This window comes from Phodopus roborovskii, unplaced genomic scaffold, assembly GCF_943737965.1.
Source record: "Phodopus roborovskii unplaced genomic scaffold, PHOROB, whole genome shotgun sequence".
NCBI classification, from domain to species: Eukaryota; Metazoa; Chordata; class Mammalia; order Rodentia; family Cricetidae; genus Phodopus; species Phodopus roborovskii.
In genome coordinates, this window is record NW_026126480.1 from 53,964,536 (window position 1) to 53,985,953 (window position 21,418).

Below are 21,418 nucleotides of genomic sequence, written 5' to 3' on the forward strand. Positions count from 1 at the left end.
AAAGACATTAGGAACACTCAATGCTGTGTGAGGCGCTGGCGATCTGTTCTCTTCTGTATTGCCTTCACCCTGCAGAATACTTAATTTCATGTGATTCTGAAATATGAAGTTCTTTAGAACTCTCACCACAGTTTGTCTGGGAAAGCAGCCACCCCTTGAGTCCCCTGCTGTGCCCTCCCTGGTGGAAGATGAGACACACTGCTTCTTAATCACCCCTTGCTTTGCTTGTTATATATGTTTGTACTGGTTCTGCATGTTTTGGTTGTATATGAATGGAATCGCACCAGGTTTTTTTCTTCTGTGGCTTGCCTTTTCACTTAATATTAGTTCTGAGATGTGTCCAAATTACTGCATGTAGTGGTAGTACTTTTTCTTCCACATGGAGCTCTGACTATATCACATCCAAACTTTGTTTTGCTCCACTGGTTATTTTTTTTTTTTCTGCCCCTACTTAGTGGGAATCACCCACTAGGTGCCATTGCTCTGAGAGCCACCTCCTCCGATTTCACCAATAAAAGGGGAGCCCAACACATGCACACCAGCTTGTCAAAAGCCAGCATCTGTGTGAGATTCAGCGTCCAGGTCATGAACATGGTTTATCCCTGCAATGAATACTTTCTTAGTATTTGAGACAGGGTCTCACTGTGTAGCTCTGGCTGGCCTAGAACTCACCATGTATGTAGATCAGGCTGTCCTCAAACTCAAAGATCTGCCTGCCTCCTCCTCTGCCTCCCAAGTGCTGGGATGTGCACCATCATATCAGCTTTAAATATTTTCAAGAAAGCCCCCCCCAAACATGTCTTTTGAGTGGATTCATTTTTGTATTTGAAAATGAACCTTCTTGAATTCTGAGATTAAAAGTGTGAACCACCATATCTGGCTTCCTTTTTGTTGTGTGTGTGTGTTGTTTTTCGAGACAGGATTTCTCTGTGTAACAATTCTGGCTGTCCTAGAACTTGCTTTGTAGACCAGGGCTGCCTCTGCCTCTCAAGTGCTAGGATTACAGGCATGTGCTACCACCACCTGGTTTTTGCTTTATTTTAAACTTTATATGTATGATTGCCTACATGTATGTATGTGCACCACATGGGTGCCTAGGGCCAAAAAGTGGAGGTCAGCTCCCTTGAAACTAGAGTTACAGACAATTGTGAGCCACACCATTTGGGTGCCAGGAACTGAGCTCAGATCCTTTGCAAGTGCTCTTAATCACTGAGTCACCCCATCCCCTCACCCATTTCTGACTTTAGAGGGAATAGATTGTTTAAATAAATAAGTTCACTATGAGTTTTACAAATTAGATGCTGGTAGGCTACACACAAGTAAATGCAAAAGTTAAATGCATCTTTGAAAGTATACCCTGAGGACTGAACAGAGAAGCTGAAAATTAAGGAAAATGGTTTGAAACCCTCTCTGGAGGGAGTACCAGTTAAGCCCAACAGCTGATAAATGGTACTTCCTGAGAGAACTGGATTGATCCTGATTTTCTTCTCTCTTCTGTTAGGGTCATTATTTGCTTTGTTTTCTGAGACAGAATGTTGTTGTCTTTTACATTTCAAACCATGTCTTTTACATTTCAATGCCCATCTAGCCTCACCTCACAGAGCAACAATCAGGACCCAGGAGAACCAGCACAAAAGCTAGAGGACATGGGAGCTTTGTCTACAGGAAAACTATTTCCAGCTTTTGTTTACCACTCAAATGTGTGAGCTGAATACAGCAATGTGGTATAAAGCAGTGGTATAAAGGCTTGAATGGGCTTTAAGAAGAAGTTACCCATGAGAATCTTTTACCAAATGAGGGCAGAATGAGAAGAACACCTAGCCCAGGAATCGGGGGATCTAGCCCTGGATAAGGGAAAAGGGAACCTTTTATAGGAGTCTACACAAAGTAGGGTATGAAGGAAGTGTGCTGAGAAAGAACTGAAACTTGGAGAGGAAAATTTCAGTTGTATATTAGAAAACTAAGCAATAAAAAAAGCAGGTGCCAATTACATTAAAAGATCTAAAAGTTCAAAAATGGTTATTTAGTTAATTCTCAGCTTTACTAAGATTTTCACATATCAGTATAAACAGCAATGCAAACAGTGAGTATAGATGACCTAAAACATGAAAAGCAGGGGAGTGGTCTCAATAACACTAAAGCCTCATCTATTACAAAAGTCTGAAGCAGGAGTAGTACAGGGGCTGCAGAGATGGCCCAGTGGTTAAGAACTCTTGCTCTTGCAGAAGGCCCAGGTCAGCTGCCAGCACCTACACTAGGCAGCTCACAACCACCTGTAACTCCAGTTCCTGGGGATCCAACACATTCTTCTGGCCTCCTCAGGTACCTGTACTCATGGACATAAACCCTACATATATAATTAAAAGGGAAACATTTTTTAAAAAATCTTTGTATTTTAAAAATATTTCTAACGAAGCCTGGCTGTGGTGGTGCACACCTTTAATCCCAGAACTCGGGAGGTGGATGGATCTCTGGGAGTTCTAGGCCAGCCTGGTCTACATAGTGAGTTCCAGAACAACCAGGGATATTACACAGAGAAACCCTAGCTCAAAAAAATAAAACAACTTAATGAAAATGGCTGTTGTATGGGATGGTCTGGTGAAATGGGAAGAGGGCATTTATGTTGTATTAAATAGTCTATTCCAGATCACTACATAGGTGTGTGTTTCAAATGAAGTATTATGAAAACAGATACAGAGTTGTCTAATCCCTAATGTTCACAATTTCTTAGTGCTCTCACTCCTGTGTGTACTGGGCACTCTGCACTGTTTATGCTCATGTCCCTTTGTGTCCATAAGGAGCAGGACACAGAGCCCCCCACCTTTGGTGGTCAAGACAGGGTTTCTCTAAGTAACAGCTGTCCCATAACTAGCTCTGTAGAGCAGGCTGGCCTCGAACTCACAGAGAAATGCCTATCTCTGCCCCCCAAGTGCTGGGATTACAGGTGAGCACCACCATGGACCCAACCATACATTTCTTACTAACCAGTACACAGAATGACATTGTGTTAATGGTAGGGCCTGGGCATGTGTCTCTCCCCTTGTATCATAATGAATAGCTATGGAGAGTGCACATCAAATGTTTTGTTCTGGTTTCACAGCTTGATTGGGGTGAAAGGGGCTGGAATGTCATCTGACCCAATACACAACCTGTAACAGCACAGCCCCACTCACAAAATACCTGTGACAAGGGCCATCACCTTCTTGAGCAGACCTTCCATCCCTGGTAAGTTCTGCAGGGTAGGCTGGGATTTGACTGACAGCAATACTCCCTCCCTCTCTCATCTTTCCATCTCCAGTTAGACTTCTTGGCTTGATCCAGCTGTGCCTCCAGTGGTTGATGCAGAAAGAAACCCTTTGCCACCCGTGCTTAGGCAGTCAGTCAATATGGGAAGGAGGATGGACTATTTCCTTGGCCCACTGTCTCTTAGCCTGGCCCCCAATGTACCCTTTGGAAGGGTCAAGGTGGGCAGTGTCACCCTGATTCTCAAGTGGGCTCAGAGGCTGTTACTGGACAGTGGTGGACAGATTGGAGCCATTGGTCTTGTGGGCAAAAGCTGTGCAGTTAAATATCATTTTTTGGACCAATTCTTCCCTTCCTCCCATGGAGCTGCCAAGCTCTGATGGTGTTAGAGCTGAAAGCAGTTTGGAATTTACCCAGTCAAATTCTCCTTTAATTGGAAAGGAGGTGGAAACCTGAGGAGGCAGGCCAGGCCTGAGCTGTGTACCACACACCAGGCTGAACCTGGTCAGACAGGAGAAAACTTTAGTCTCCATGGAACAGGGCTCCTGGTTCACAAGTGGTTCAGAATGGTCTTTGAGGAGGGCCAGGAAGGGTTGCTGGTACTTGGAATCTAAACACGTCTTCATTTAGCCTTCAGCTTCATTCCATACCACTCATGTGTACCTTTTCAGGGACCTCGTGCACATTCTGGCCACATTCCACCCTCTGGACCATCTTTGATTTCTGGGCCTAAGTGCATCCTGACAGGTACTTATAGGCATCACTTCTTGGGCCACTTCCCAGGTCGTCCTGGTGCCACCAGCCCTAGGCTCTGCTATCTAGCCTGATATTCCATTTCAGGAATGATGCTCTGGACTCAAGCGCTCAGGTCAGGAATAGCTGCTGTGTGGGAGCCCTGGCTGGGGCTGGGACTGCTGGCTCCTCACAGGGATCCCCTCTACCTCCTCTACCACCTCCCTTGGCAATCTTTGTGGCTGGCCCAAGACTGTGGGCAGAGCCCTGTGTCTCCCAGACTGCAGGGTAGAAGTGGAGCCTCTTTTTCATGAGGAAACTTAGCACCTATGTGCAAGCTAAGCTGGCAGAAACCATGCTCCCTGAAGTCTCAAAGAGCAAAGAGGGCAGTTGCAGCCTAATTCCCAGGCTAAGACCTCAAGCAATTGTGGCCTTGATCTGAAACAGATGAGTGGAGTAAGGAAGGATGGCCCTCTGCTCACCTTGATCATCTCAGGTCTCTTCCTGGGACCTGAGGTTTCTTTAAAGAGCTAGGGAGGGTGGTAGGCAGCAGGAATCTTGTCAGTGCTCTGCAGGGCTCCCAGGGAGGAGGAGATGATTCTGAGTACTCCCTGTCCTGTGGATCAGGCCCAGTAGCAAGGGTAGGGGGCAGGGATTGTTTCAGAGAGGAACAGGAAGCTGATGCCTTACTACACTGCTGTGTGGGGGCGTGGCCTGGGGGCACTGGAAGTCATGGATCTGGCTGGCTCCATTCCATGGAGGCTTGAATGTCCAGGGTTCAGGCAGCTGCCATCCCCTCACTCACAGGCATGTTGATGTGGGCACTCAGCAGGGGTGCACTCTGGCCTTCCCGGAGCACCAGCACCTAGGGAGGAGAAGACATGGAAGAGGGGGCACACACCCTGACCTCTCCTCTTTGGGAACACCAACTCTTCTGTCTGTGCTGGCTCAAATGATAGGCTATCAGCCTATCTGTCAGCAGGATGGGAAGGCGGGGAGGCCTCTGCTGTGCTGACAAATCCCACTGCAGCCAGAGTCCTGTCCACCTTCATCCTATTGCCTTCCCCAGGTCCCACTTACCTCTCTGAAATACCAAAAGGAACCTACCTTGATTACATCTGAAATGCCCTTGCTACTGAGACTCTCCACAAAGGTCTCCAGTGGATAACTGAGTCCTGGCACCAGCAAAGGGACCTATGTTTAGGGGACAAAAGTAAACTAGCCCTCAAAGCCCACATTCCCAGACAGTGTTTGGCAGCTTCTAAAGCGTTTGTGTCTGTTCTCGCAGCTGCATCTCAGGGTTCTTCAGCCTGGGCAGGGATGACTAGCCAGATCCAGGGAGCAATGTGCAGGGAGGGTAAGTGCATGCCTGGGGCCCACCTGTGTCTGTGACTAAACCTAGACCTCTTGACAGCTACCAAGGCCAGTTCCTCCCTATCCAACAGTCTTGGTTATTGCTCCTCAAAATTTGAGGATGCCTTGAGCCCTGGGGAAACCGGCTTTTGCTTCAGTAGTGACTGGGGCAGAGTGGCTCATTTTCTCCTGCAGGAACAGCTGGGAAGCAGCATGAGTTCTGGAGCTCCCTGCCCTTCTCCTCAACAGCATGGGGCAGGGACAAAGGACGGGTTCACTCTGCTCTTTTCCGGCTCCTCTGTGTGGCTCCTTGAAGTCTTTTTGGCAGTGGAGGCAGGAACTGAGTCTGGTCTCTGGCTTATGTTGGCCTGCTGGCCACTCCCTTACCTCAGTCTAACAGGAAAATCTCATCAGCCCTAGCCCTGACTGTTGGAGCCCAACAGTGGAATCAACATGGAGACCCAGTACCTTGAAGAAGGCCCGGGGCAGGGCATAGAGTGCCTCATTGTACAGGAAGCAGACCTGCAGCCCCACTGCTGGCCGAGCTGTTGAGGTATTCTGTAGGTGAAGTGTGAGCTTAAAAGTGGGGCCCAGGCCTTGAACCTGTGGAAAGAGTAGAAGGAGAGGTCCTTAGGACATTGGACTTGAACACTGAATACCATACTTAACCTGCTGCTTCCCCGTCAACGCCCTCAAGCTGCTATTTTCCAGTTCTGTCACTCTGCTTCTTAAAGAGCACAGAAGCCCAGAAGGTGTACAGGATGGCAAAGGCACAGATCAAGTAGGTTTTGATGGAGACTACTTAAGGAGTTGTAAGTAAAGTTGGCTTGGGGCTGCAGCCGTGTTCATCACTGACCCCAGGGCCTGATGGCCTTCTACTCTTATCCCAATGGCTCAATGATTTAAATGCACCCCACAGTTCCATTCTATGTGGCTCTGTAACCCTTTCTTCTCTCTAACCACCTTTTCAGAAAAGAAACAGCTGAAGCTGCGCATGGTGGCCCACACCTTTCTCCCAGCACTCTGGAAGCAGAGGCAGGCAGATCTCTGAATTTGAGGCCAGCCTGGTCTACAGAGTGAGTTCCAGGACAGCCAGAGCTACACAGAGAAACCCTGTCTTAGCGGGGCAAGAGAAGAAGAAGAAAGAAGAAGGAAGAAGGAGGAGAAGGAGAAAAGGAGGAGAAGAAGGAGAAGAAGAAGGACAAAAGAAGGAAGAAGATGGAGAAAAGGAGACAAGAAGGAGGAGGAAGAGGAGGAAGAGGAGAAGAAGAAAAAAGGAGCAATTAGAATATGGGTGGCTCTGACAGCACATTTAGGCTCACTGAGAACTTGTTAGGGCCTTGAGGTTGTTCGTGTGTATGTGCATGTGTGTGTTTGTTTGTGTGTGTGTGTGTGTGTCTGTCTGTCTGTGTCTGTATATGTGTGCATGTGCATTTGTATGTGTCTGTGTGTCTGTCTGTCTGTCTGTGTCTGTATGTGTGCATGTGCATCTGTATGTGTCTGTATGTGTGTGGTTGTGTCTGTATGTATGTGTGTCTGTATGCATGTGCCTGTGTGTCTGTGTCTGTATGTCTTTGTGTGTCTATATGTATGTGTCTGTGTGTATGTATGTGTTTCTGTATCTGTATATGTGTGTCTCTGTGTGTATGTATGTGTGTCTGTGTGTATCTGTGTGTGTGTGTCTGTGTGTCTATATGTATATGCCTGTGTGTGTGTGTGTGTGTGTGTGTCTATATGTATATGCCTGTGTATCAGTATGTCAGTATGTGTGTGTCTGCATATGTCCATATGTATTATGTCTGTATCTATACGTGTGTGTGTGTGTGTGTGTGCGCACGCGCGCACATGCCCAGGGCACCTAAGGTCAGATCACAGTGACTCTTCCCTGTACCAGGCAGTCCTATTCCCTTATGCTGCCCATGCCAACAGAAATCACTCTCTTCTTAAACTCTAGATTCCTGGGAAGAAATGTCCCACTGTAGCTACTTTGTGCTTATACCCCACTCCAGCCCAGGGGTTTGTTTAAGGTACAGCATGGAACAGGGAAGTATGTCCCTCTGTAGCCAGCCACAGAGAAGATAGTATAGAAGACTGAGCAGCCTTCCTGAGAAGCAGCACAGGCATTAAGAGCAACCTCTCGGAAGAACAGGGCCTCTGTGGGTGAGAAGGGAGCAAAGGGTTGGCTGGCTCTGGGTGCTCACCTACAAGCAGGAGTGTAGTGGAATATAATTTTAAGATGTGTTACATTCATATATGCTGTGGAATATTTGTTCAATGATGCAAAGATGTGTTGCATTCTTTTATGCTGCATTTGTTTAACTCTGTAAAACCATGTTACTTTGCCTGTCTAAAACACCTGATAGGTCTAATAAAGAGCTGAATGGCCAATAGCTAGGCAGGATAAAGGATAGGCGGGGCTGGCAGGCAGAGAGAATAAAGAGGAGGAGAAATCTTTATCAGGGGGAAATCAAGGAGCAAGAAAAGGAGGAAAGGAAGACTCCAAGGACCAACCACCCAGCTACACAGCAAGCCATGGGTAAAGAAGAAAGGCATACAGAAATAAAGAGGGAAAAAAAAAAAAAAAAAAAAAAAAAGCCCAGAGGCAAAAGGTAGACAGGATAATTTAACTTAAGAAAAGCTGACTAGGAACAAGCCAAGCTAAGGCTGGGCATTCATAAGAAAGAAAGGAAGAAAGAAAGAAAGAATGAACGAATGAAAGAAAAGAAAGGAAGGAAGGAAGAAAGGAAGATCTCCAGGGGTTGCTTGGGAGCTGGGTGGCAGGCCCTCAGAAGAGTAAAGAGTAAAACAACCAATTACACAGGAGGATCCCACTCACCCCTGCCCCTAATATCCCTGCTCCTGGTGCTTACCACAGCATGCAGCTTGAGTGGCTCACGAGCTGTGGTTGACATGGGGCTCAGGCTGGACTCCAGGGCCTGTACATAGGCTCTGGCAGCTCGTAGGCGCAGCAGGTAGAGGTCTGTCTGGAAGGTTCGGTGCATGGCTACAGGGGGAACACAAAGGCTGAGTGAAGCAGTGAGAGGGGAGAGTACTCTTGTTCAGATTATGTGAGAAGAATGGAGAAGGCAGGCATGATAGGCAGGGGCACACTGGATGTTGTGGACCACACCCCATTTCTTCATTTCAGTCTCCACCCATGGTTCCTTCTGTCTAGCTCTCAAAGCTGATGTTCCCTGTTTCCAGGCTGGGCATGGCCTTGGTCTTCTCACCCACCATCTACCATCTTGTTCTCTGGATAATATGGGGCCTGCCCTGACTCTGGCCACCCCAAAGAACATCAGCTTCCAGTTCCTTAAGGCTTCAAACTTGTTCCCATATCCACATGCCAAGTTCAAGCTGTGCAGACACTGTTGTGTAGTGTGTCCCCCTGCAGCTTTTGGGTGCCCAGAACTGCCTGAGTTTGAACTGCCCCATGGTCATCTCCATCTGAGGTACCATCCACACAAGCTCACCCTGAGTCACTCACTGTACCTGTCCCACCCACTGCACCACTATCCCCAAGCCCCCCTGGCTCATCTCTTACCCCTAACCATTTGCCAGGTGAGGATGACCCTTCTTCAAATCCACTACTAGAGCCACAGCCCCCACTCTAATTGCCTTGGTGCTGTTCTTTTGCTCTTGTTTTGTAGTCAGGGTCTCACTATGTAGCTAAGGCTGATCATGAATTTTATATCCCATCTTCCACCTCCCAAGTGCTGGGATTAAAAGCATGCACCACATCCATCATGAAGATAGTTTTATAATTTTCTTTACTAGACTTTGTATATTTTCTATTATATTTATTTCTAGAGAGCTCTTTGCTATTGTGAACAGATATTAGTTTATATAAAAAGCACCCAAGTTTTTCAATTTTTAATGTGTAAATGTGTACCTACATGTGGGTATGTGCACATGAGTGCAGTGCCTATAGAGGCCAGAAGGTGGCATCAGATCCACTGAAAAAGGCCTTAAGATGGTTGTGAGCTGTCAAGTGGGTGCTAGGAATCAATTCTGGGTCCTCTGGAAGAGCAGTCAGTGCTCTTAATTGCTGCGCCATCTCTCCAGCCCAATATTATGAGATTCTAGGACTTTTATATCTCATCTGATAGAATGTAACTCCATTTATCCATTGTTTCACTTACATGTTTTGTTGTATTTTGTTTGATTTGTTTTTGAGACAGGGTCTTACTGTGTAAGATCATAGAATCTACTGTCTCTGCCTCCCAAGTGCTGGGATTAAAGGCAAACACCATCATCATGCCCAGAAGTATTTTTCACTCCCTTGTTTGTGCTCCAGCAGCCCTTGGGAGAAACCATCTAGCACCAGCCATGAAGTTGGCTAGGTGGATTGAGCTCCCAAGATAGGGGATGGATCAATTCAAGACACCTCGTATGCCTAGTTATCATCACAGGTAATGAATGAATGGGGTGAGCAGGAAAACTTAACGAGAGAAAGAATCCTGATGAATTTCTCCTTTTCTCTTGAGAAGTCCTGCAGTCCTGCATCTGGAAGTAACTGCTGGCTGTGAATGCTGAGGGCCCTGACTGACACTAACAGCACTCTCTGCCTTGAGGATTAGTTCGTTACTTGACAGCTACACCTCTGACCTTCCCTGATGGCTAAGTTGTCTCTCATGTTCAAGGCACCCAGTGGGATTCTCTGTGTTCTCTTGAGTCTTACCTGTGCCAGCTTCCCGCTCTCGCAGGGTCTGATCCACATACAGCCGGGTCTTTCGGGGCACATTGAGTTTTGTGGTCTGTGCTAGTGGTGGGCCCGTCTCACCTGTCCCTTCCACAAACACTGCTGTACGCTTCAGGATCTTGATGATCAGACCACCCCCTGAGAAGTGGGCAAAATAACCATATTCTTTCCCCTGTCCCCTTTCTTCCCAAACAAGTATGCTCACGCCCATACCTGTCTGTCTTTATAATGAGACTCACTTCCTGGGAGGAATGAAATAACTCAGAGCTGTCTTTTTTACTCCTGAAGAAGAGACTGATGTAGCTTAAGAGAGCTTTGGATTCCCTCTGTCAAAACATGACCTTGACTACCTCACCCACCTGCCTCCACCTTCCCAAGTGCTGCTTGTTTCAGATGTGTGACAGCACATATGGCTTCCATCAGTCTCCTATCACTAATTCATCCATATATTTAGTAGCTGTTTATGAAGTACTGTGATGTTCTGGCACTATGGTGGGTGTTGAGGGTGATGGGTAAACTGGAGAGGCACCAGTCTGACCAGGATTAGCTCCTAGGCAGAAAAATCCAAGTGCTGATGACCTGATCCCACCTTATATGGGACATGTCCGCAGGCCTGGCTTTCCACCTGTCTCTATCCACATCCTTTTCTACATCTCATCCTCTTCACTCTAGGCCACGCCATCTTTCCCAGATCCAAGTCCTTACCTCGAGTGGTCATGATGAGGGTGTTGTCTTCTCGCCCATATCGTCCAAAGCAAAGGCTGGTTACTGCATCCTATGTGGAGAAACTAGATTTTACCTGGGAAAATATCTTGAGAAGGAAAGCAAGATGGGCTAGAGGGGAGAGCACAGATGGAAGTAAAAATAGGCAAAATGTGCAGGAAAGCTACGGCAATGTTGCCTTGGAAATATTTCTTGGATCATCCATCTCTCATCCACCTCACTGGCCCTGCTGAAGTTCTAACTAAACAACCCTAGCCCTCTTTTGGGGTGGTCTTTTATTCAGTTTCTTTAGCCACCTAGTTTGTGCCTCCATTGTGTCTTTGGTTGCCTCTACTGCTTTTCAAAACCACAAACCTCCAACAGCTTTTGCTTTTCTTGGCAGGATATTTAAAATCTTCCATGTCAGACTCCAATTTATCTTACCCAGTTCTCTCCTCTCTGTTCTCCTAACCCCTACCCTCTCAGTACCAGCAGGCCCAACCACTGCTTTCAGATTTTACATAGTGTTCATAAAACCACTTACATTTTTCCATTAAGAATGTTCACTCGAGGCTGGTGAGATGGTTCTGAGCGTAAAAGCTCTTACTGTGCAAGTCTGACAATCTGAGTTCAATCCCCAGAACCCATGGGGGAAGGAGAGCTCATCCCTGAAACTGTTCTCTGTGATCTCCCTGGCAAATGCATACATGGAATATGTGTATATGTGTATACATACGTGTGTGTGTGTATGTATGTATATCTCTGGAACTGGAGAGATGGATCAGCAGTTAAAGGCACTGACTGCTTTACCAGAGGACCCAGATTTGATTCCCAGTATCCACATGATGATCTGTAACTCTATATGCAGGAGTCCTATGTCCTCTTCTGGATTCCATGAGAACTGTGCACATATGGTGCACATGCATGCAGGCAAACAGCCATATACATAAAATTAATAAATAAAAAAAAGTCCCAACTGGTTATCCAATACCAAATAGTCAGCCCTGAAATCATATACATACTAAAATGAACTGATCAGACTGCGTGTAAAACATTAACAACTAAATAAAGAGAGGCAACAGTTCTGAGAGAGGAAGGAGGATGGGTACATTCAAAGGGTTGGAGGGAGGAAAGAGAAAATGATGTAATTATATTTTAATAATGAAAGTAAAGAGTGGCACAGGCTTTTAATCCCAGGAGGGATTAAACTCAGGAGGCAAAAACAGGTAGATCTTTGTGAATTAGAGGCCAACTTGGTCCAGTGAATTCCAGGCCAGTCAGACCCTGTCTCAAAAAAAAAAAAAAAAACAAAAACAACTTTTATGCCCTGCAGCCTTTGTTCATGCTGTTGCTGGTCTAGTCTAGAATGTTCCTCTGCCATTCATCCACCCTCATGTAGCAACTGTACACACCATGATGGGTTCAACCAGTATTTCTGAGACTTGTCCCTAAGGGGTCAGGAGAGGCAGCAAAGGAGCAGGGCTAGATGGATGGGGGAAGCGCTGGTGAGGCTGCACCCAAGCTAAGCAGCTACTGGCAGTCAATGGCTGCTGGGGGTATGGGTGCCATTTTTCTTTAGGGGTGTAGCCACTGTTTTGTCATGATCCAGTAAATACACCCCCACCCCATACACATGCCAACAGCCTTAATTAAACTCAGTACATTATTAAGAGAGAGAGAGAGAGAGAGAGAGAGAGAGAGAGAGAGAGAGAGAGAGAGAGATGAAAGTAGAAGAGACTTGCTGGGGAAAACATTATCAGAGGAAGTTAAAAGGGGAATGTGGTGAATGAGATCAAGTACATACCAAATTGTCAAAGACTAAATAAAAAACTATAAAAGGAAAAAAAAAATAGGTCTGGAGTAAGGAAGAGCCAGGGGCAATGCTGGAGGTATGCTCACAGGGGCATGGATGACATTAAGCAGGGCCTTGTCACGGTAAATGCGGACTTCCCCATTGGCCAGAGCAGCCATGACAGCTTGCAGGCCCCGGGAACGCTGCTCCAGGAGGTTCATGGTCAGGATGGCTGCAGGCATCTGCACTGTCCACAGCTTCTTACCCTAGCAAGAAATAGCCAGTGTGTCTGCAGGGAGCTCAGGGCTTCAAGTGGAAAGACAGGGCAGCTGGAGCAGCAGGAAAGGGAAAGCTTTGGGATTATGGGGAGGGGGAGGGGCTTGCCAGAGACCACACCTTGTGGGTGAAGCCATGCAGACTCTCCTGGGTGCTGCCCACCACCAGGATCTTGTGTACCCGGACCAGCCCCACAGGCTGGGCACTCAAATCGATGCAATACTTGGGGTGTTTGGAGTCTCTGTGGAATAAACACACAATCTCTCTGCCCAGAGAAGCCTTGCCTCTATCTCCCTTCTAAACACCTCCAGATTAATCTGAAAGCAATCCTGGTCCTGAGTAGATAATGGAGTTATTTCTCCATCTACCATTTTGTATATGTGTGATCTTAGATAATGTATTATCCAAGGTATGTTTTCCTACTCTGTCCCCTCCTGCCCTTCACAATGGTGACAAGTGTAACAGCCTGGGATTTCAGAATTGTGAATGTTTACCTTAGAACAGTTTAGCCAGTGTTATTAGACCTGGGAAGTTTATTGGTTTTATCAAAAAAGTGCATTACTATTGATGTCACCTTCAGTTTTCATGTCTCTCCATTTTAGTTTTTCTTTTTCAGAAGAAACTTAATTCTTGGTTAAAATTCTACTCTCTTCAATTCAGTTCCTATTGGTCACAGCTTAAATTCCTATACAGCTTTAAGTCTATACCATTTGGCTAAACTCTGCCTCTTCCATAAAAGTATCAGAATTATTTAAATAGGCATACAAAGCTTGTCTGCTTTGTTTGAACACAGGAAGACCACTATAGCAGCATTGATAATAATGAAAAACATTTAAATGGACATAAGTGGTAAGGTAAATACATCTATATATGTATTTAATATGTAATTTCCTTTTCCAGAAATTAGCTCTACTGGGTAGTTTCTGCCTTTCAAGCATAGGCTGTTACTACTTTTCTTCAGACCATCTAATGACTCCACTGGCTTCTGGGCTCTTGCTCTGGCCAAAGTTGGTGCAGAATCCTGGGCTCTAGGAATTCTCTCTGATTAGCTTTTCAAATGCTGGGATTCCAGGTACACACCCTTTCAAGCCACCACCACAGATGATGTTTCTCTTCCCACTGAGCCTCCATTGCTCCTCAATAAGCACTCATCTAGCTCTGGTATGTTTACTATCTGACTTCCCTCGAAGGCAGGAAACATATTTACAGCATCCCATTATCAGTGTCTCTCCGACACCCTGTACAATGCTAAATGCATAGTAGATGCTCAATAAAATTCTTGAATTAAGACTGTCTGGAATAGCAAACTAATGCATGTGTCGTGTATATTATAAAACAATATAACAAATACAAGAGATTATATGTTTCCTCTGCTTCTGCGCTGTTCATGTGTTACAACCATCATTCCAACCTCTTCCTTCTATCCTCACCAATTCTACCTCCGTTATGAATTCTCATTATCTTTTCAAACCCAAAGTCCAGTCCTCAGACCCCCTGTTCATCTTGTAAGCCTCTGAAAGCACCAGTCTTTGAGGCCACAGCTGTGGCTACCTTCTCAGAATATAGATGCTCCCATTTCGGCAGGCAGCAGTCAGCCGGAACTCCACATCAAACTGGCCGGAAACCTCCAGGAAGACAGGGACACTGGGCAGGCTCATCTGCAGAGAAAAGATTCAAAACACACTGACCCTAGTTGGAACAAACTGCTAATTCTTGGTTAAAACCCTAGTCTCTTCACTTCTTACTGGCCACAGCTTAAATTCCTACACAGCTTTAAGTCTATACCATTTGGCTAAACTCTGCCTCCTCCACAAAAGCATCAGACTTACTTAAGTAGACATACAAAGCTTGTCTGCTTTGTTTGAACATGGAAGACCATTGTAGCAGCACTGATAATAATGAAAAACATTTAAGTAGACACCAAGTGGCAAGATAAATACATCTATCTATACATGTATTTGCATATGTTTCTACATAGAGAATGGCTATGTGGGGGTCTTTAGAAGTGTTGATATGAAGCTGGGAGTGGTTATACATACCATAATAACAACACTTGGGAGATAAAGCAGGTTGATGTGTTTTTGTAAACCTAGGGAAGACACTGTTATCATATGGTAATAGTCGGATTGTGCACATGAGTCTGTCTATCTAAGGATATTGTATTGGTTGCACCTAACATCAGCTTAACAAAACCTTGACTCGCCTGTGAGGAGTTTCAGTTGAGGAACTACCTAGATCAAGTTGGCCTGTGGGAAACTGTCCTGATTGTTAATTGAGGTGGCAAGGCACACCTCAAATGTGGGCAGTAACCATTAGTGGCCAGGTCTGAACTGTGTGAGTGAAGAAAGACAGCTGGAGATTTAGCACAAGCAGACAGAGAACATAGGTGTGTTCCTCTCTCTCTGCTTTAGATTGTGGATGTGACGTGGCCTCCCTGAAGTGATAAACTGAACTTGGAGTTGTACTTCAATCAAACCCTTTCTTCCCGAGTTGCTCTTGGTCAGTGTATTTTATCACAGCAGCAGTAATGAAATTGGAACAGAAATATACCTCGGTATAAAATTACAATGTTTGAATCAAGTTAGATAACTATGCCACTCATGAAAACATCTAGAAGGACCCATGCCAAATCTTTCATACTAACCCAGTAGTGGTGAGCTTTTAGGACATCTATCTTTTTTTTCCGTGCCTAACTACACATTCTCATTTTTCTTCAGTGAATGGACACTGAGCGAACAAGAAGGGGAATGCAGCCTGGACCTCATACACGGCCAGGGTAGACCTGATACCGACCTTGGCCAAAATAGTGAAGGCCTCAGGGTCAAGCACTAGGAGCTCCTTGTTCTCAGTGCCCAGCACCAGACATGACACTGCATCCTCATCAGCCAGGTTTTTCTTCAGGGTGGTCATGGTGGTGATGACTGTCTGCAGAGCCAGAAGAGGGAAGGGAGAGGGCAAAAGAGGAGCAAGCATGTCTGAATGTTAACAGAAAAACAGTTTTGCAATAAACCTAAATTCTTAACAATGAACATTGTCTAAACCACTTATGAATTATTCATATAGTCAAAATCAACATGGCCACACACTGAAGAGCTGAGTATGTGGCTCATACCTGTAATCCCACCACTGGGGAAGCAGAGGCAGGAGGATTGCTGCATGTTCAAGTTGAGTTTGGCTTACAAATCAAGTTACTCAGTTCCAGGCCAGCCAGAACTATCTAGAAAGACCTTATCTCAAAAACAAAACAAAACAAAACTCTCTAAACAACAAAAACATGTTTTAAAAGACGATCCAAGCAGGCCATGGTGGCATACACTTTTATCCCCGCACTTGTGAGGCAGAGGCAGCTGATTTCTGTGAGTTCAAGGCCAGCCTGGTGTACAGAGTGAGTTCCTGGACAGTCAGGACTACACAGAGAAACCCTGTCTCATAAACAAACCAAAACACAAACAAACCCAAAGCAACCAAACCAAACAAATGACAGAAATCACTAATAACCAATTAAACAATTAATGAGCTACTAAAATAGAGTTCTCAAAGGCTATTTAGGGCTCAAAACACGGTGTTCTCAAAATGTTATTTAAGAGAAGCAGCATGAATGAAAAGCACATTTGTGAAAAAAAAGTGCAGAAATGGTAAGTGGGCATCTCTATGTAGTGGAATCATCTTTACATTTCTCTTTATTTTCTAAATATTCTGTAATGAAGAGCATAATTATCTTTATCCTTAAGAAAATCAGTTTGATAATTAATAATGTTACAGCTGTTCAGAGCCATTCCTGTTAACTACAAATAAAGAGGTACTCTACTTTGAGCGCCTAGACATGTAGTATGGCTGGAAGGAAAACCCCAGAGTGCCATTCCAGGTTCAGGGTTAGCATTAACTGCTGATATTGCACACTCCCTCTCTTTCTCCCAGCTCCTCCCCACCTCTCATGTGAGTGGTTGGAGCTGGGGATGTAATTCTGTTGGTAAAGTGCATGCCTGGCAAGTAGGAGCTGAGTTTGATCTCCAGAAGTCATGCATGAGATGCCAGGCATGGTGATATGTCCTTGTGATACCAATGCTGGGGAGGCGGAAACAGCTGGATCACTGGGGCTTTCCTGGCCGGCTAGTGTAAATTGGTCAACTCTATGACAAAGGACATGGACGACATTCCTGAGGACTGTACCTGAGGTCATCCTCTGGCCTCCACACCCATGAATGCACACATATACACCTGACCACACAAAAAATACACAATTTAAATGTAAGCACCTCTATAGGGCAACAGAAAGAGAAGGTATTACCTGCCGCTTGATAACCTTCGCCTTATGCTGGTTCACAAACGCCTCCATTTCACTCATCTCCAGCTGCAGAAACCTGAAAACACACAGAATTAGCACCTGCATGTTATGGCCTGGCTGCCCCTGGGGCCAGACTAGACACCCACTACTCCCTGCTGCCACAGACCTCCTACCTGAGCGACTGAACGGACAAAGGCACCTCCGCCTTTTCCCTGCAATGAGAGCGGCCAAAATGGTGGCTTTAGTGAGGGTTCACAGGAGAGTTTGGGGATGAAGGAATGGAAAGTGGGCAAGTGGGCTCTCACCTGATGCCCTCCAGCATCTCCTTCAGGGTTAAGGGGTCGATCCGGTCCTGTGTCAGCATGGAGAGAAGGGAGAGCCCGTGAGCTCTAGCAACTGGGTCCTTAGCCAGCTCACTACATCTAGTCTTGGGGACAAGGGGCATGTCTTCCTCTCTGATTTTTTCCCAACTGCCTGGCACAAACCCCAAGTTCAAGCCCTTGCTTTGACTCCAGTCTCAGGATCATGTTTATGCCCATCATCCTCTTTACTGTTGCCTCCCCTAGGTATCCCTACTCTCCAGGGTCATCTCCCACTCACTCTAGTGAGCCTCCCCCTTCTTTGATTTCCCTTCCCCCACAGGTAGGAAGGAATGTGGCTAGTGCAGAGGGCTTCTCTAGCTTCTGCTCTCCAAAGGACCTGGCTCAGTGCCTCCTTGGAAGCTATTCCTCGGGACCGAGCACAGCATCTGATTGCTGCTGCCAAAGGTGGGCTATGGCATACCACTCACTATTGGCCCATTTGTAAGCCCACTCTTCTGAGAGTCTGGTATTCCTCATTCAGGAGCCGTGTCCTTGTTCCCCAGGCCACTTACCTCTTTGGCTTGGTTCCAAAGATCTTGTTCCAGAGGGTTTGGAGGTAACTGGGGCAGGCTGAACTTGAAGTAGGGTCTAAGATTCTTATACACATAGACACAAGGCCCCGAAGCAAGTGCCAGGGCTGGCGTCCTGGGCTCATGTTGCTCCATGAGGAAGGTGACAGCAGAGGCCGGCAGGGCAGGCAGTGGGCTTTCTGTCAACACCGTTGGTCCCTTGAGCACCTTCAAGCGGGGCTGCTGCCCACCTGGGCCAAGGTCTCCAACCACCAGCTGCAGAGAAAGGAGACCATTCAGCATAACGGTCATTTCTTTAATGAGCTTCTTAGGCTTAGTCTTTTTTATTGGTGCGTACTAGTCCATCCTCATAGTCACAAAGGTTTTGCTATGGGTTTGGAAGTGGGATCTGTAGTGATATATTATTTGTAATTTATTAAAGCTTGCCTGAGGATTCAGAAAGCAAAGTCAGCCACAAGCCACAGAAGCCAGGCACACGCCTTTCTTCCCAGCAGCCAGAAGCTAGGAAGTGGTGATATACATCTGTAATACTAGGACTCAGGTTTAAGAGGTAGATGGATCTCTCTGTGTCTGAGGTCACCCAGGGATACATGAGATTGATCCAGTCCTAAAGAGAAACAGCTCCTGCTTTTGATTCCAGCACTGGGATCACACACTGTTAATCTCAGCATTAGGGAGTTATATAAGACAGGAGCAAGGTCTCAGTATCAAGCATTCATTCTCCAGCCATGTTGAGCATAGGAACACCCCAGCCCTTTTAGAGATCAGGGCTTTCTGGTAGCTTGACTGCTTTGCTTCCCTGATTTTCAGCTTGAACCCCAATATCTGTCTCTGGGTCTTTTATTTTCCATGTTACAAGGATCCCCTTAGGAAAGCTAATTAGCCATTCTAAACAAGGTTTCTCTCTTAAAATGGGAATGCCAACCCCATGACATCTGGAGAAGATCAATTGAAATTTATTATAGAGCCTGGTGAGTGCTCAGGGGAGGCAGATGAGGGGCTTATCCTTCATCATTCATTCCCTTTGTTGTTGTTATTGTCTTGTTGTTGTTTTTCTAGACAGGGTTTCTCTATGTGGCTCTGGTTCCTGCCTGCTTCTGGTTCCTGAGTGCTGGGACTAAAGGCATGTGCCAACACTAACAAGCTGAAATCAAATTTTTACTAAGGAAAATTTCTAACTATAAAGAAAAGTAGAAAGAAAAATATTATGGACCTCATTAAACATTATCAGCGTCTATAATCATTAGCCTCTTGATTATCTATGCCCACTTGAGAAACAGAGAAAGTTCACTTCCCTGAGTTTTGTCTCCCTTTGTATTCTAAATTACATATATTTATCTGTGTTTGGGCACATCCATGCCACAGAGCCTATGTAAAGATCAGAGAACAACTTTAGGGAGTTGGTTCTCTCCTTTTAGAAGCAAGCACATTTACCCAATGAGACTTTAATGCCTGTTCCCAATCAAGGTATTTTCCCTTGCACCAAAGAATCAAGTCACTATACCTAAACTAAGAGGCTGTGTGCTCACATCAGCAGCACATAGACTAAAACTTGGGTGATATAGAGAACATTATTAGCATAGGGTCTACTCAAAGATGACACACAGAAAATGGGCACAGTGGCACATGCCTTTGATCCTAGCACTTGGGAGGCAGAGGCAGGTGAATTTCTGTGAGTTTGAGGCCAGCTTGGTCTACAGAGTGAGTTCCAAGACAGCCAACACTACTACATTGGGACTTTATCTTAAAACAAAATGAAACAAAAACAAAAAATCAAACAAGTTTTGTGAATCATTTCTCATTTTAAAGCCCATTATTTTATATGATAAACTAAAAAATTAAGCAATAACAATTAGACATAAAGAATTGGAGCTTGCATGGGCAAAGGTGCCACCATACCTGATGACCGGAGTTTAGTTACTAGGACCTACATGGGAGAGAATTGACTCTCTATAGTTGTTACCTGACCTCCACACTTCTTGTATCCTTCTACACACTAAATAATAAGTAAATAAACAAACAAAAAAATCTCAAATAACTTTGTTGCTAATTTTGTTTTGGGATGGGGAATTGGTTTTTTGTTTTTGTTTTGAAGCAAGGTCTCACTATGTAGTTCTGGCTGGCCTCAAACTTATCAGGCCAGCCTCAAACACACACAGATGTCTACTTGTCTCTATTGCCCCAATGCTGTGATTAAGACATGCATTACGACTCCCAGCCCCCAAATTAATTTTTATAGAATTATATGTCTGGGTATTATAAATCTACAACATTTTTCTTTCTCTTATAAAATTAATGTTTACTATCTAAATTAAACAGAAATTCTGGGGTTGGAGGGATGACTCAATTGTTGAGAGCACTAACTGCTCTTTCAGAGGATCCAGGTTCAATTTGCAGCATCCACATGGCAGCTCACAATTGTCTGCAACTCTAGTTCCAGGGGATCTGACACCTTCATACTACTAATGCACATAAAATCAAGTTAAATAAATAAAAAAAATTGAAAAAAGGAAAGCCGTTCCAACTAAATGTGCCCTTTCAGTACAAGTGGGTTCTAGAGTATGTTGGTGCTCTTTTCAAATCTCACTTCTGAGTTTTCCCCACTCAACTTTCTGATTGCCTACCTTGTACTCCCCGTCGCCATGCAAATCTGCCAGAGCTGGAAAACACAAGAGGGTCATAAATCAGAGTCCCAAAAGCTTCACCGTTACCTGATCCTGCCATCCTCCTAGAATACCGGCTTTCCTAGGTCCGGAGACTCACCCAGACAGGAGGAGAAAGTGTGGATGTTGGCCATGGGGTCGTAGTGCGCGTCCAGCCATTTCGAATTGGCTTCGTTGCTGAGAGGGAAAGGAGAGGATACTTAGAAAGTGAGTCCCACGGGAAAGGAAGAAAGTTCTGAGTAAGATGATGCCTGAGCAAGAGAACACGGAGAAAGGGGAATCTGGGATCAACTGATGCCTCGAGTGATCAGCCAGTCACAAACACACAGTCGCTTCTTGGCCTTCGGCTTCCGTTACTGATTTCTGAACGACCCTTTCAGAACTTTCAGCACTGCCAGAAAGCAAAAGCCCAGGACCTGGCAACAAGGCATCGTCTACTCAACTAAAGGAAAGGAAGCCGTGAGGACCCGGGACTTCACCTCTCAGCTCTCCCGCTGTCGGAATCCGATGAAGACGTCGCAGCCATCTTCCCTGGCGTCGCCTTGGCAACCACCTCCGCCGTAGCGCAACACCCAATAGAACCCGGACACCAGGAAGCACAGAAACAAACGTTCCGGAATGAAATTGTCCTGGCTGGAACCGACAAGATAAGCGCTGGCATTTTCCCTCCCATGATTTTGATTTATGGTTTCTGCACCAATAACAGGGTCCTTGGCTTCGAGGACTTGGAAGGAGACCTTGTTGGGGTTAAGACCACCAAAATGAACTGCCTCAATTT

The 21,418-nt window shown here is 45.6% G+C and overlaps 1 protein-coding gene across 2 annotated transcripts; it reads right to left on the minus strand.

Annotated features, from left to right (window-relative positions):
- Window positions 1–1,939: 1,939 nt before the first annotated feature.
- Bbs1 (Bardet-Biedl syndrome 1) lies at window positions 1,940–21,227 on the minus strand. 2 transcript variants are annotated; one of them, XR_007835040.1, is made up of 18 exons: window positions 21,120–21,227; window positions 20,741–20,817; window positions 20,602–20,636; window positions 17,960–18,232; window positions 17,391–17,437; window positions 17,259–17,297; window positions 17,089–17,161; window positions 15,594–15,725; window positions 14,352–14,458; window positions 12,921–13,041; window positions 12,632–12,790; window positions 10,736–10,805; window positions 10,010–10,168; window positions 8,199–8,332; window positions 5,797–5,931; window positions 5,083–5,169; window positions 4,458–4,840; window positions 1,940–3,744 (listed from the first exon to the last, which is right to left on the minus strand). XR_007835040.1 is itself a non-coding variant. In XM_051193602.1 (17 exons), exons 1-17 carry the CDS (start codon window positions 21,164–21,166, stop codon window positions 4,754–4,756), a joined length of 1,782 nt encoding a protein of 593 aa, XP_051049559.1. In that variant the 5' UTR covers window positions 21,167–21,227; the 3' UTR covers window positions 4,229–4,753. The 2 variants fall into 2 exon arrangements, 1 of the variants encoding a protein (XP_051049559.1); XM_051193602.1 differs by lacking the exon at window positions 1,940–3,744 and having other exon boundaries at window positions 4,229–4,840.
- Window positions 21,228–21,418: the final 191 nt, after the last annotated feature.